The sequence below is a fragment of the Marmota monax genome, unplaced genomic scaffold (genome assembly GCF_021218885.2).
Source record: "Marmota monax isolate L192 unplaced genomic scaffold, Marmota_monax_Labrador192_F-V1.1 WCK01_AAM20220418_F8-fsc00071, whole genome shotgun sequence".
Classification (NCBI taxonomy): Eukaryota; Metazoa; Chordata; class Mammalia; order Rodentia; family Sciuridae; genus Marmota; species Marmota monax.
In genome coordinates this window covers 7,047,466-7,061,708 of record NW_026695217.1, presented here as the reverse complement: position 1 = coordinate 7,061,708, position 14,243 = coordinate 7,047,466, and the positions used below count along the sequence as shown (strand labels likewise).

The window sequence follows — 14,243 nt, the reverse complement described above, 5'->3', positions numbered from 1 at the left end:
GGAGGCTGAGGTGAGAGTACCACATGGGCCCAGGAGCCAGGGGCCAATCTGGGCAATGAAGGAGAAAAAAAAAATGAAAAATATAAAGAAATGCAAATGATTTACATTAATTAAAAGAGAGACTATCAGGATAGATTAAAAAATCAGGCCCTTACCACATGCCGTCTGTAAGAAATCCGCTTCAAATACAATGATCTAAATAGAAGTCAGAAGAAAATCTACCACGTGAATTCGAATCCAAAGACGCCGTTTCTATAAAGCCTCAGATGGGGAAAAGGAAGCCGCAGAGTCAAACCCAGGCGTGCCCAGGGGGCCAGTCTCTAAGGACACTGCCACCAGGCCGCTGGGAGAGTTCTGTCTTCCACACTGGTGAGGTGTGGTGCTAAAAAAGTATTTGACTTAAAAAAAAAAAAAACACAAAACTTCCCAAATGTGATAAAGCCTGAGCGCCTCCTGCCGGAGAAGGAAACTCATGAGAATGCCCCCTCCTCACCCTGAAGAAACCAACCAAGACGCCCGCAGGCTCAGACAGGAGACCCCAAACTGCAAAGGTACAGCAAGAACAGCGGGAAAAGGCTCCTTCCTTGGGCCTCAGTGATGAGTCCCCACGACACCAGCAGCACCAACATGCTCAGTGCAAAGTGATGAGGGAGAAGAGAGCGAGAAGCCCGCAGAGCAAGAGACAAGCCATGAAACAAGACGCCCCAGCCTGGGCTCTGGCTTCAAGCCACAGTTCTGAGCCTGAAATGGCTCCGGAGTCCCCTGGCTGTGTCCCACACCTGCCGTGTGCAGGGTCAGCACTGCACAGTGCTCCCGTCACAGACAATGGCAGGGCAGAGGAAACCTGGGGGTGCCGGGTACTTCTGTGGCCTAAGTGGGGTGGCTCCCTGGGTGCGACACACCCCAAGCCCATGAAATTGTACAGCTTTTTAACATCTCAATCACACCTCCATAAAGTGGTTTTAAAAGAACATCAGTGTCATTAAAGAGCACCAAGCATATGTGGGAAAAACCTTTTCCAAACTGCATGCAGGCAAAAAGGAAAAGCCAAAGCAGGGTCGTGGAGGGGGCCTGAGGAGCAGCAGGCTAGCTCGCCCAGGGCGGGCCCGGGGCCCAGGCTGGGCCGTCACTGTGCGTCCAGGACACATGACCCCACACGCTCACTTGTATCGAGCATTGCCAGGAGTTTTCAAAGGCACGTGACCCCACCCAGCACTGAAAACCCAAGGACAGTCACTGTCAGGACATGTTGAAAGGATCCAAACCAATTCTCTGAAGGAGCCAAAAATCTGACAAGTGACTGTTCACAGCAGCTGGTTTTGCTCCTATTAGAGAGGATACCAAAATTTTGATACTAGACTCTATTTCATAAACATGCATTCAAATCTAATCATATCAATATCACTAACTTAATACCAATGAATTTTTAAATAGCAAGTTTCTAAAATTACAAATGCAATTGGTCAGAAAAGGTTGAAAGCTGAGGTTCACACATCAAAACTCTCATCTCTGAAGGCCACGTGGTCTCCGCTCGCCCATACATCTTAGCTGGAGCAGAGCAGTGTGCTCGGTGCCTTCACCCACACCATGTGTTTCCTACACCATTGGAAGCAAAGCAAGTACAGGATCACCCCCTCATTCACGCCTCAGCCTCCTGCTTCCCACAACATCTGGCTTGGTGGCAACTGGAAACGGACCCTGCTAACCAGATGTGACAGAGTGACCATTTTCAGTGGTCTGGAAATTAATGAGCAAAAGCATACATTTTTTTAAAAAGCAAATGAAACACTTAAACACGCAGCGCGACCAGTACCTGTCACTCACTGGAGCCCCAGCTCCCTGATGCCCACACCCCCCAGGAGATGCTCTCCTTCTCCTGAATGCAGCGCCCACTGAGCAGGACACGGTCCTCACCCTCCTGGGCGCCGGAGCCTCTCAACATGCATGTGTGCAACAACGTCAGCAGCAGCTGCAGACACCGGTCGGTCTTCGGCACCGGCACGTAGGCGTTTGTACTGAACTTCACCAGGGCTCCCAGCAGGGGATCCAAGAACAGCCCCAACACATTCTGTGTCCTCTGCTTTCCACTACACGTGAAAAAACATGCCCAAGTCAACCACCTCCAAAGCACAGGGGTTATTTCCCATCTGTACTCTGGGGGTTGGTTGGCCGAGTCACACACAAGGTCACCCTATGGATGACCAAGCACCCAGTACCCACAGTGAATCTCTCAGTCTCTACTTTCTCAAGTATAGTGATTCTCTAGAGCAGAAAGCACAGGGCAGGTCCACGGCTACCACCCCCAGGCCCTGGGGAACCTGTACCAACTTAGGTATAAGTCATCCTGAGGGCCTGCTTCCATGACACAGAGAAGCAAGACACAAACTAGTCAAGAAGAGCAGATGTGTTTAAAAAGTACAAAAAAAATTGACGTGGCTTTATCCTTATTATCATTTTTTTAAAATTATGTATTTTACAAAGGAGTCAGATCCAGTAATGCCTCCCCCCAATCTTACGCTGGCCTCCCACAGCCCAATCCTCTAATGCTGGTAGAAAACCAGGGGTTTTTACCTTCTCTAATTAAACATTAAAATGTTAAATTTAATTTAGTGTTTAACTTAGAAACCTAAAAGCACCAGTAAGTCCCCTTTCCTATGTACTGGCTGTTAATTTTAAACACTTCGGTGTGTTACCAATATCGTGGCCCAGTCCTGGGACACTCTGGGACCAGCTCTACAGGAGGCACTGAAGAGCCTGAACACGCGTCAGACATCTGATGGGTGTTCTTGTCACCAGGTCCATTACCTGTTTTGGGCCTTCTTTGCTTCCACATCCACCGCCAGCAAGACCATTGTAGCCGTCAGCCGGGCCTCCAGCCCATCAGGCACGAGGCTGCCTTCTCCTGCTGAGGGACAGAAGTCAAGGTTTGCAAGACATTAACAAAACCCTTCAGAGATGCTGCTTCAGAGGCAAAACAGCTAAGTGACAGTGCCTTCTCATGTTTATAGTAGAGCAACAGCCATGGCCCCCGAGGGTCAGTATCACGTGCTCGTGAAAACAAAACCAAGCTGCACGTGTGCTGCGTGCCGCACACTGACCACACCATGGTCCCCATACCTGGGAACCTACAGGCAGCACGAGAGGAAAGCCGCAATCACACACTACGAAGGACACAGAACCAGAGCCCCGAGAAGAGGAGCAGGTGCCGCAGCAGAGCACTGCCCTGGAGGGCAGCAAGAGCAGGCTCCCTGAAGAGGAGCTGACTGGACAGCTGAGAAGGACCAGCTCGGTGGGAAACAAGACCTCCAGACAAGGAGAGCAGCCAGGGCTCTGCAAGGGGAGGGCCTGCCCGTTCCAGGACACAGCACGCCCAGCACACCCCCATGGCCCCACAGGAACAGGTGGGATCAGGACACCCAGGAGCCCAGCAGAGGAGTCTGTCCTCCAGGAAGCCTCTGAAGGCAACCCACACAAGAATGAGGGAAAATGCTTAAGATAGAAATTAGCATTTGAAAATATTTCCCCAGAGACACTGTGAAAGAGGACAGGAGAAGCCAGAGGAGGCAGAGGGGAGGCAGAGCAGAGGCCCGAAGGCCAGGCTGCAGGCCTCCACCCACCTCTTTTCTCAAGGAAAGGCACAACAGAGAGAAATGTTCCAAGAAAGATAAACTCATGCATGCTGAAAGGATAATTATCTGATCATTTAAGACCTATTCCATGATCAAATTAGAAAAATCAGCAAATGAATGAGTTGGTTTGAAACAAAGGAAATTTAAGACACAGTTAAATTCAAAGATGCAATTTTACCAAATTATCACTAATGACATTAATGAAGGGGAAGCATTAGAAATATAAAAAGAATTCTAATTAATGAGCCTGCCAAGACTCCTTCTCTCATACTATCCCCAAAGAAGGGGTCTTTATAAAACTGCTCTTCAGTGGCTGGGGATGCAGCTCTGTGGCAGAGGGCCTGCCAGGCACCTGCAAAGCCTGGGCTTGATCCCCAGCATGCAAACACACAGACCAGATCCTGGCCTTCACTAAGTATGTGATAAAAAGAAAAAATTAACAATACCATCCTTTCAAAAAAAGTTTTCTCTAAAACTGTTTCTTGTAATCAGTGCATGCTAAAGGGAAATTCTGAAAACAAGAAACATCAATCTGTATCCACGTATTTTCCATTACACAAATTCCAAAACACATCTATACATCTAGCTCCCAGGATCAGTGCTGTAGAATAAATTAATCCACTTAGTAGTCAAACTGCAGGACCAGCCTAGGGATCCTGCAATGGATGAAAAACGTGTGGTATACACACCAGAATTTTATTCAGCTATAAAGAAGAATGAAATCATGTCACCTGCAGGAAAATGGACAGACTTGAGACCACCGTGCTAAGTGAAATGAGTCAACTCCAACCATCAAGGGTCACATGTTTTCTCTCATGTGCAGAAGCCAGAGAGGAAAAGGAAAAGGGGGGAAGGGTCATCAAAATGGAAGGGAGACCAGTGTAGGAGAGGGGGAGGAGGGAGGGAGGAAGGGAAGGAACACTGGGGAGGGAACTAGCCACATCACGTTGTCACACTGTGTGATGACAGATCCCACCGCTATGTTCAGCTACAACACAGCCACAAAAAATATGGGGGAAAAATTACCATATGTGAGAAATAGAAATTATTAATGAAAACTAAAGTGTCTTTGTGTCCAATTCCTACTGTGGTGACTCAGCAGCTTCTGGAAATCTGAAATAATGTGACATCACAAGTCTCAGAACAGCTGAAGTGCAAACGGGGGGCAGAACTTCTGCGACTCACTTGATCTGACTGAAATTCAAGTTCAGCAAATCAGAATCTGAGAGGCCAGTGAAGCACTCTTGGAAAGCATCTGGCTCGGTCCACACACAGCCCTCAGACTCACCTTCCCAGGCAGGGGACCTCACATACTCCTGGATGAGGTTCTTCACATATGTGGTCAAGGATGCCTCCTGTAGGCCCTGGGAGCCACTGGCAGAGGGCTGCCTGAAGTACCGCTCGTTCCCACGCAGCCAGTCGCAGAGCTGGGAGGGGACACGGAATGGATGGCTTGTTTCAAAACCCTACCTGAACACAGCCTCGCTGGTGTCCCTAAGCCAGCTTCTTTCTTCCACAATAAACTGAACGTTAAGTCCTCAGTACAACAGCCCCGTGACACTCTCAGGGGACAGCGCAGGACTGCGTACAGTCTACATGCACTGTGCATACAGCTGGTGGCTCAGCGTGAGACTCGGCTGACCACCTGGCACAACAGTGTCTGTACCACTAACAACGAATTGTCCCACACAAAATATACCTTCCAAGAAAGCATTCTTAAACAATGTCTTTATACAAAATAGCACATTATATAAAACAAATCACAATCAAAAATTAAGACTCATTCCAGCTTCCTATAAGAAAATAAGAACTTTTACTTTTGAAAGAATGTAAGAGTTGATGAAATAGAAGTTGTACCTAAAGTTTCCTACCTTTCTCACAAGCTTATTCTACCATGTATACATATTAAAAAATACTGATTTAAAAGAGAAATGCCATTGCAGCCCTACTCCATTACAATTCTTAGAAGTCCGGCAAAAATAAAAGTCACAGGATTTCACAATTAATCTCGGATCAGATGTAACTGTGAATTTGAACATTAATCAATATGAATTTAAATGCGAACTTAAATATGTTTTTACAGTGTCTTTCTTCATGTACACTTCAATAAATGAGTTCAAATATGAAGGAAGTAGCCTGACGTGGTGGCACACGCCTGTTATCCCAGAGGGTCACAGGCTGAGGCAGGAGGATCACAAGTTCGAAGCCAGCCTCAACAACTCAGCAAGGCCCTAAGCAACACAGTGAGACCCTATCTTTAAAAATAAAAAATAAAAAAGAGCTGGGGATGTGGCTCAGTGTTTAAGAGCCCCTGAGTCAACTCCTGGTACAAAAAAAAAAAAAAAAAAAAAAATGAAAATATTATGTAATCAATCTCCCTTTTAAATCATCTAAAAAATTTTTTTGCATCTGTTAAGGTCATCCAAAATTACATGTAAAGAGGCAAAATAACTAGATTGTTGACATAATAATAATAATACATAACAGAGTCAAGGGTACGGCCAGAGACACTCAGGCCAGGCTGCGGGTGTGGCCTGAATGTGCAACAAGGGTTCCTGTGACAGAAGCAAGGGAGGACCCCACCGGGGCAGCCCTGAGAGGGTAGGAACTCTAAGAGTAGGACTCAATGGAAGATGGCCAATCAGCAAGGCTTCATTGGTGCCAATCTCATGGAGTGGGTTCTCATGACAGCAGGCAGTCATATAGCAAAGCCATTGCACAGATATGGCCCTTCTGCCTGGGCCAGCTCCCTTTCCATTCCTCTACCATGTTCTAACAGACAGAGGGGCCTCTTCAGAATGTCAGAACCATGCTGTCTGGACCCTCCAGCCACCAGCACTGTGGGCCTAAAGACCTCTGTAAAGTACACAGTCTCAGGTATTTTGTTATAGCCACATAGACAATTCAATACATAAACATGTACTGATTGAGTATATAAGTACTTTCATTATTAAACAAAACAAAAAAAAAATAGAATAAAATTTGGGTTTAACCACAAGCCACCAAACTATAAGCATCCAAGGACAGCCACCATGTTTCTATTGCTGCCTGGCAGAGTGCCTCATGTACAGAGGAGGGTGGTAAATAGTCCTCAGTAAATGAATTCAAGGCATCAGGAGATCAGCAAAGCCAGCTACAGGAAAGTGAGAGGAGGAGGAGGACGGAAGCAGATGTGAATGAATTACAGAACCCAAAATTAAGTGGAGCAAATAAAGACCTGGATCCTTAATTAAAACAAAAACAAACAAACAAACAAAAAACATAAAACAGAAAGGCCTGTTATCCCAGGGGGTCAGAGGCTGAGGCAGGAGGTCACAAGTTCAAAGCCACACATGCGCTTTCCCACTCCCACCTCAGGCTCACACAGATGGCAAGATGAACTCAGGTGGACTAGAGCCCACAGTGTGCAAACCAGACCCGCCAACTGCAGGGCGAGGCCTATGGGGACACCTGAAGAGAAACTTCAACTATTGGACCTAAGGACAGGAGACTCGTTTACTGGGTATTTGAAATAAACCACTGCCCCTCACTCAAGTTTTTTAGGTGTGAGGGGCTATTCTTAGGCCTTATCTTTTAGCAATACAGGCCAAAATACTTATAGAGGAAATAGAATCTGATAGGATTAGACTCAGAATAATTAAGAGGAAGAAAGAAAAGGGAGGTCCTAGGTGAAGAAAACTGGCCATAGTAGTGATGGCACTGTATGGTGACAGATACATGAAAGCTGTTAGACTCTTTAAGGGTTTTAAAATTTTCCTACTTAAAAAAAAAATTTAATAATTAAAACAAGATGAAGAAGTGTCCAACCTCAACAGACACAAAATCACACCGAGATGACCTTTCTCTCCCACTAGCCTGGAGAAAGTTCAAGTGTCCAAAGCAAAATCCAAGCAGTCTGCAGTGGATGGCACAGCAGTACCCTTATCCCTGGAAACCGTGAATGTCACCTTCTGGGAAAAGGGTCTCAGGCCATCACTCAGTGGAGGATTCCAGGAAGGAGCCCTGCATTACCTGAGGACCCCCTGGCTCTCATGAACGCCAGAAATCTGAAGGTGCTGGGCTGCTGGGCTGGGAGGGGAAGGGCTGCAGCTCTAGAAGCTGGGGTGAGGAGACGGTTCTCCCTGAGAACCTTGGTTTCAGCCCATGAAATTGACTAAGCCCCAGCAGTGAGTAAGAACAAACACATGCTATCTTCAGCCACTCTATCTGTGGTTAAAAAAACTAACACACATTCATGGGGGACACATGGCCGTACCCCCAGAACCACATATGCACTTCCCTTACCAGCAATCCCACTCCTAAGAACCTGTCCTACAGGCAGATGTGCAGAAGTGAACAACAAGATCACCCAGGCAGCCTTCTCTGTAAAAGCAAAGACTGGTCAACACAGGAGTCCAGCAATTGGGGGGGGTGGGGGGGGGAGCTGAAAGAAGAGAGCACAAGGACCCAGGGGACACTATACATGCACAGTGTGAGAAAGGCCTCTGCATGCTGACCAAAACTCATGAAGGCGCTTTTAAAGTCTGAAGGGTGGCACACAGAGTTTGCATCAGAGGCTACCACTTCTTTAGGGATAGGCAGGGCAGAAGAGCAAGACCAGCAAGATGCTCCTGGCCAGTGATTTCAGTCTTCAAACCATGGAGATTCATTACCTAGTCAGGCAGGCGAAGCTGAGTGTATAAAAACAAACTAAGAAAAGTTATTTGCAAGATATATAACTTACCAATACCCTCAATATAAAAAAAAAAAAAAAAAAAGCATTTATTCAAATAGAAAAAAAAAACAACACTAAAACCCCTAAAAGAAAATGCAGGAAGGATGGAAACAGACAATTCACAGAGGCTATATGAAAAATAAGAAGCATGACAGTGTCGAAAACATGAGGTATCAGAGAGAGACAAATGACAACGGCAAGTACCATGCTCATCTACCAGAGGTGAGAGCTCCCAGGGGGAGGCGTGCAGGCCTGCGGGCTGTGTGGTAACGTGAACACGCACCTCCAGACCCCCAGGCTCCCCTCTGTCCTGCAAGAATCTTAAGATGCTGAGACCCAGCAGTGCCAATCCTGCGAACCCACCCTCTAGAGAGGTGTAAATAGGTCAAAGCCTGTGGGAAAGTGCCACACTCAGTGTGTTTATGAGAGCAAAAACTGCAGCCAGTCCAATGGAGAGCTGATTAAAAACCAAAATATTTCATCAACTGAATTTTTAAATATCACAAGATTATTAGCAACATGCCAAAATACTCAGATACATGAAAACAAAAAATAAAATTCAAAATGGTACAATCTTAATTACTGTAGGAATATTTTATGTAACAATATATTAATACATCTTTTTAAAAATACACGATTAGCCAGGCACAGTGGCACACACCTGCAATCCCAGTGGCTCGGGAGGCTGAGGCAGGAGGATCATGAGTTCAAAGCTGGCCTTAGCAAAAGCGAGGCACTAAGCAATTCAGTGAGACCCTGTCTCTAAATAAATACAAAAAAGTGCTGAGAATGTGACTCAATGGTTGAGTACCCTTGAGTTTAACCTCTGGTAACAAAAAAAAAAACCAAAAAACACTTAAACAAAAAGCAAGAAAGAGTACATATGTTCATGGGAAATAAAATTAAGGAACAAACCAAAATATATGGATTCAGTTTGACAACAAACATTACAGGTGGTTTTGTTTTATTTATATGGTTCTATATTTTTTCTAATTCCATATAATTAGTTGCATCGCAATTAAAAGAGTAAGTTCTTAGTGTTTAAAGCCCTCCTTCATTCCTCTGCCACACGCTGGGATCAACTCATCCTCCTGCACCCGAGGCAGGTGTGTCACACCTCCTGTCACACCAACCAGGCAGGTCCCTCATTCCTTTCCATAAATGATGGTCACAACGGCCCTCAAAAGGAAATCACTCCTCCTCAGTGGTCTCTTAGGCACTGAACAGACATGTTTTAAATATATGGCTCCTACCCTTAAAAAAGGTAGAACTCAAGCAAGTATATAATAAATAAGAGCTAAAATCAGTAAATTAATAGTGTGAATTAAGTCCCATTAAAAAAAAAAGAGGCGGTGGCAGCAGTCGAGCCCTGCAGAGTCCCCTGAAAACAGAGGTGGTCAGAGCGGCAGCAGGGCTTCCAGGCCAGGAAGGTCAAGGACTTGTCCTCTCGAAGGGCAGCTTCCCAGTAGTCTGGGCCATGCAGGGGAGGAGGGAGTCTAACACTAGGACCCAGAGTCAGGAGAATTACCAATGACCCCAACGTCAGGCAGAGGCCACTACCTGAGAGAACTGAGAGTTGTCCCTGCTGCTCATGCTGTGGGGACTGATGTGGCCCAATCCTCATGGCACCTGGTCAGGGACCCTCCCAGCTCCCCTGCAGCCCCAGCTCCACTAGAGGACCACACACAGAGCCACAGAGTCCCTGCTGGCAGGCCACAGGTTGATCCTGGCATGATCCTGGCATCCTACATGAATAGTCAGAAGCAAATTCAGTTAGAAAGTGAGTTTATAAAGCATTGAAGCGCTCAAGTGCGGTCTTACCTCTGCCCACAGCATAGTTCCTCGTCCTAAGGACTCCTCCTGTCTCAGAGACACGAGGAGCGCAGAGACGTCGCCAAGGGACACTTGCTCCTAGGCAGGAGTTTGAAGAGTACTGTTTAGTATTTGTTAGTGAATGGGTGATCACCACGTGACCTGGTTAAGGTAGAGCATCTCCAGTTAATCACTCTGCACACAGGCCTCCCATCCCCAGGACAGGGTAAATTCACCAAAGTTCCCAGGGCCTGCGGAGCCACACCCTGTTGAAGATGCTGGGCCAGGCTGCTACTCCTGTCCACAACCACGCCCTGAAACAGACCCACAAAGGGAATATGGAGGGTCACTTACCACGTCCACCAAACGCAGGGCCGCCTGAAGTAAATAGCACTGTGCCGCACCCCGCAGCAGGACCTGGTGTGTGACCATGGTGCACCGAAGAACGTCCCTGCCACCAAACAAAGAGGACCCTTCCACACCCGCCACCTAGAAACAGGGCAGCCCTTCCCACACTCCAAAGATAATGCTGACCATCAGTGACTACTGATATAATTTTACAACTGCTAATGAGGAAAGTCAAGGTCAACAGAACCTCAGAGCTGTTTTTTTTCCCATTAGAGTTCAATTTCAGTATGAAACAAATCTCTTCTAAAAATAAGACTAAAAATAAAGACGCTTTTAAAGTATGAATTTTACATTTTTTGAAACACACTCTAATCAATATTATCCATTGATATTTTATCTTTAGTTTCATACTTACCAATAAAAAAAAATCTTGCTGGCCTTAAAATGGTCAAAGTCCAAGAACACGTATCTTGTACCCGTTTAAAATTAGTAATTCATGAAACAAAGTGAGCTCAACTACATAGAGTGAAATCATTGACTGAGCCACATGCTTTAGACTAGAGGACAGAGAAAAACACGGACAGAAAAGGCAAACGAACAGTCCTGTACCTGAGGGCCAACAGCCCTTCCACGCCCAGGGCCTTGCACCGTGGGACACTTGCCAGAGCCCTGGACAGAAAGAGCACAGGAACCGCACACCAGTGCCTGCTTGTCATCTTCTGAAGAAACCTGAGCAGAAAGCCACCTGGAAGAAGGGGGAAAGGGCGTCTTTGCCAAAGAGCACCAGGAAGACACTCAGTGCCCTAAGGTACGAGGGAAACGCAATGCCACCCCAAGGGTGACTCCACACCTGCGGGGACAGCAAGGTGGCGGGCTCCAGAGACCTGGAGGGCACCCGGGGGGCATGGAGTCTGGACCTGTGCACATCATGGGCGGGCGTGCCAACGGAGCAGCCACCCGCATAGAGTGGGCTTCCCCAAGACACCATCGACGCACCCTGTGACTCCACAACTCCACTTCCAGGAACAACCAAGAATGTTGGTTTCTGGTCCAAGAGAACCAAGAATAACAGGCACAAACCACACGAGTGACTGCCAGCAAACTAGGGGATGGACAAGATGGGCACTGCCCACATGGCGGCATGAGCCAGCCACAGGCAGGAAGGGTAACACCTGCATGAAACTCGGAAACATGGCTCAGGGAGAGGGGACACTTTGCCCCACGGGTCCAGCTACAGCAGCAGAGTGGCTGGCGGCTGCCGGGAGCTGTGGGAGGGAGAAAGGGAGGGCTGCTACCGGCATGGAGGTTGCTTTGGGGCTGATGGAACACTCTGGAATCAGGATGGCGGTCGTACAAGTGTGAGGACAACCAACCACACTTGTTGGTTAACTAACAACACAGGACCGAGCCTGTGAAAGGGCCACTGAGAATTTCAATGAAGCTGTTGTTGCTTAAAAAAAAAAAAGAAAGATTCCGCATTCTTTCCGTTTCCTTCCTATCTAGGACGATGAGACCCATGGCACCGTGGAGATGTGAGTCGCCATGCAGGTATACTTTTTGAAAAAACTAGCAGTAAGGCTTCAGTTGGCAGGAGCAGGAGGCCGGCTTGACCCTGGCCTCAACAGTACACCTTCCTCGTGGACCTGTTCTGCTTCCCTGGACTCCGACACTTCTCTCCCAAGACTCAGGGATGGTGCTTTCCTTCCTTCTCCTCTGGACTGAGGGGGGTCAGCCAAGGCCCTAGGGCCATGCACTTAGTGACAGTCATCATTTTCTCAGATCAGCACTGCAGAAGGACTTTAAGAAAGCTCGGAATTGCCCATAGGGGTTATATGTATTTCATATCTTCTAAAGTAACCAACACAAAACTAGATATATTCACAGAAACTGTGACTGCAAAAAAAAAAAAAAAAAAATCACCAAGAACCGTGACCAAAGATTTCAACTCTCTTGTGGGCACACTGACCAAGTTCATGAAACCTCAGGGTATGGCCAACCCTCACTCACGACGCCAGGAGACAGTGAGGTGCCTCATGCTCATCCCATGGACTTACCAAGCCCAGCTGAGCCATAAATGCCAGGCACCCTGACCCCCCCTGGTGGCACTGGGGTGTGGCCCATGCGGGTGGCTGGAGGCCAGACACTACAACTAAAGCAGGGCTCCAAACTGAATTCTCCATCTGTTTTAAAAAAGCAAGCGAAACCACTGACTTTCTGTAAACTTCTAATAATGACCGAAACAGACCGTGTTTCCCTTTCTCCTGAGTTTTGAACTGAGAATATCATTGGTCATCTGGTCACCTGGCTTGCAGATTAACTACAAAGGACAAATAAGGATCCCACAGCCTGGGTCACCTTCTAGCTCACGGAGCAGGACTGAAGGAAGGACCTGAAAGCACAGCATCCGGCTGCTCCATCAGGGACGCCCACGGTACCTGCGCCTGCTACCGCTCACTTCCTTGGAAAGAAGAGCAAACCTCCAATCTGAGTGGAGGGTGGCTTCTAGGACACAGGTCTCCTGTAAAACACATGTATTCTTTCTTATCTTTCTAAGCCAGTGTCTACTGCAGGACAACGGACACAATGGATATTCTGTTCATAAGTGTTCCTTACAACCAGGGCCTGTCTTTGTTCCATACAGTTCACTAATCTTGAACTGAAGAGCGGAAGGTCACAGAAGACCACCAAGCACAGCACCCCCATCTCTCAAAGGCTGATCATCCCAGCACCCCAGTGCCATATCTGCCAAGGCAGAGCACCTGCTGGCTTAGACAGATCCTGGGTGACCGTGACCCGTGGCTCGTCCTAGAGAGCACCAATGACAGGTAACATGGCAGTGCTCACACCAGCAAGCTGATAATATCAAGAAACAGGTAAAGTGTTTGAAAGTTGAAAAACCTCTTTTCTGACACATACTCTTTATTTCTTCTGGAAGAAGAGAAACATAAGTGACTAAAAACTTCTGTAACTTTAATCCCAATGGAGAACCACTTCCTACCAGCTGGCCTGGGGACCTACAGACAAAGAAGGGAGAAAAAAACATATTTAAATCCACTTACAAGTGAGTATATGCAATCCAGTCTACACAGACTTCGGCCCCAGAGTCTTTCTACACAAACTAGTCTTTCTACACTAAAGAAAACCTGCTTTTTCTGAACCTGCCCTGTATTCTTCAGCAAAATTCTGAGGCTGTTTCTGGTTACAGAGACGACAGGGCTCGTGGGAAGGTGGGCAGATGTCACACCCCGCTGGGGAGGCAGGACCCGCCACGACAGCCTCCACTTGGTCCCTATGCATCTAGCTAAACAGCCCCTTGAAAAGCAGCAGCCTAAAATGGCAAATGTAAACTCTATTTTATTGCTTCCAACATAGAATTCAATGACTATAATTTTTAGGCCTGAAATAAAAGAACATTCATAGCAAAGACAGACTTCAGTAATAAATGACGTCTGCTAGAGTGGCTCCGTGCTTCAGCCAGGAGCACTGTCTGCTAACTGGACCCTGCAGCGCTGGGAAGAGCTGTGTCCACTCCTGGCAGCACTGAGACTCCCTCACTGACCTTCCTGCTCCTCAGCTGCACTCAGCTCAGAGCATGACCCACAGCAAAGACTCGGGCAAAGACTGAAGCTCTCCAGCACATCAAACACTGCCATGCTCCCTTAATACTTATACACAGACATTGAGAATCAGCATAACATGGCACTGACACCAGAGACTTTTAAAGAAACTGGCATGGGGAT

At 47.2% G+C, this 14,243-nt stretch overlaps 1 protein-coding gene across 9 annotated transcripts in view; it reads right to left on the bottom strand.

The window, feature by feature from the left end:
- Tarbp1 (TAR (HIV-1) RNA binding protein 1) overlaps positions 1 to 14,243 on the bottom strand; it is a 49,280-nt gene that overhangs the window by 24,771 nt on the left and 10,266 nt on the right. For 7 of the 9 annotated variants that reach the window (XR_009225667.1, XM_058575049.1, XM_058575051.1 and 4 more), the window contains 7 exons: positions 13,420 to 13,517; positions 11,113 to 11,248; positions 10,510 to 10,606; positions 10,165 to 10,254; positions 4,918 to 5,056; positions 2,806 to 2,905; positions 1,915 to 2,087 (listed from right to left, as the gene is read on the bottom strand). Coding sequence is in view for 8 of the 9 variants with exons in the window: in XM_058575049.1 (XP_058431032.1) it covers positions 1,915 to 2,087; positions 2,806 to 2,905; positions 4,918 to 5,056; positions 10,165 to 10,254; positions 10,510 to 10,606; positions 11,113 to 11,248; positions 13,420 to 13,517 (833 nt within the window). In the remaining variant the exon portion in view is untranslated. The remainder of the gene's footprint in view (positions 1 to 1,914; positions 2,088 to 2,805; positions 2,906 to 4,917; positions 5,057 to 10,164; positions 10,255 to 10,509; positions 10,607 to 11,112; positions 11,249 to 13,419; positions 13,518 to 14,243) is intronic. The other 2 variants (XM_058575050.1, XM_046432153.1) reach the window with 1 other exon arrangement.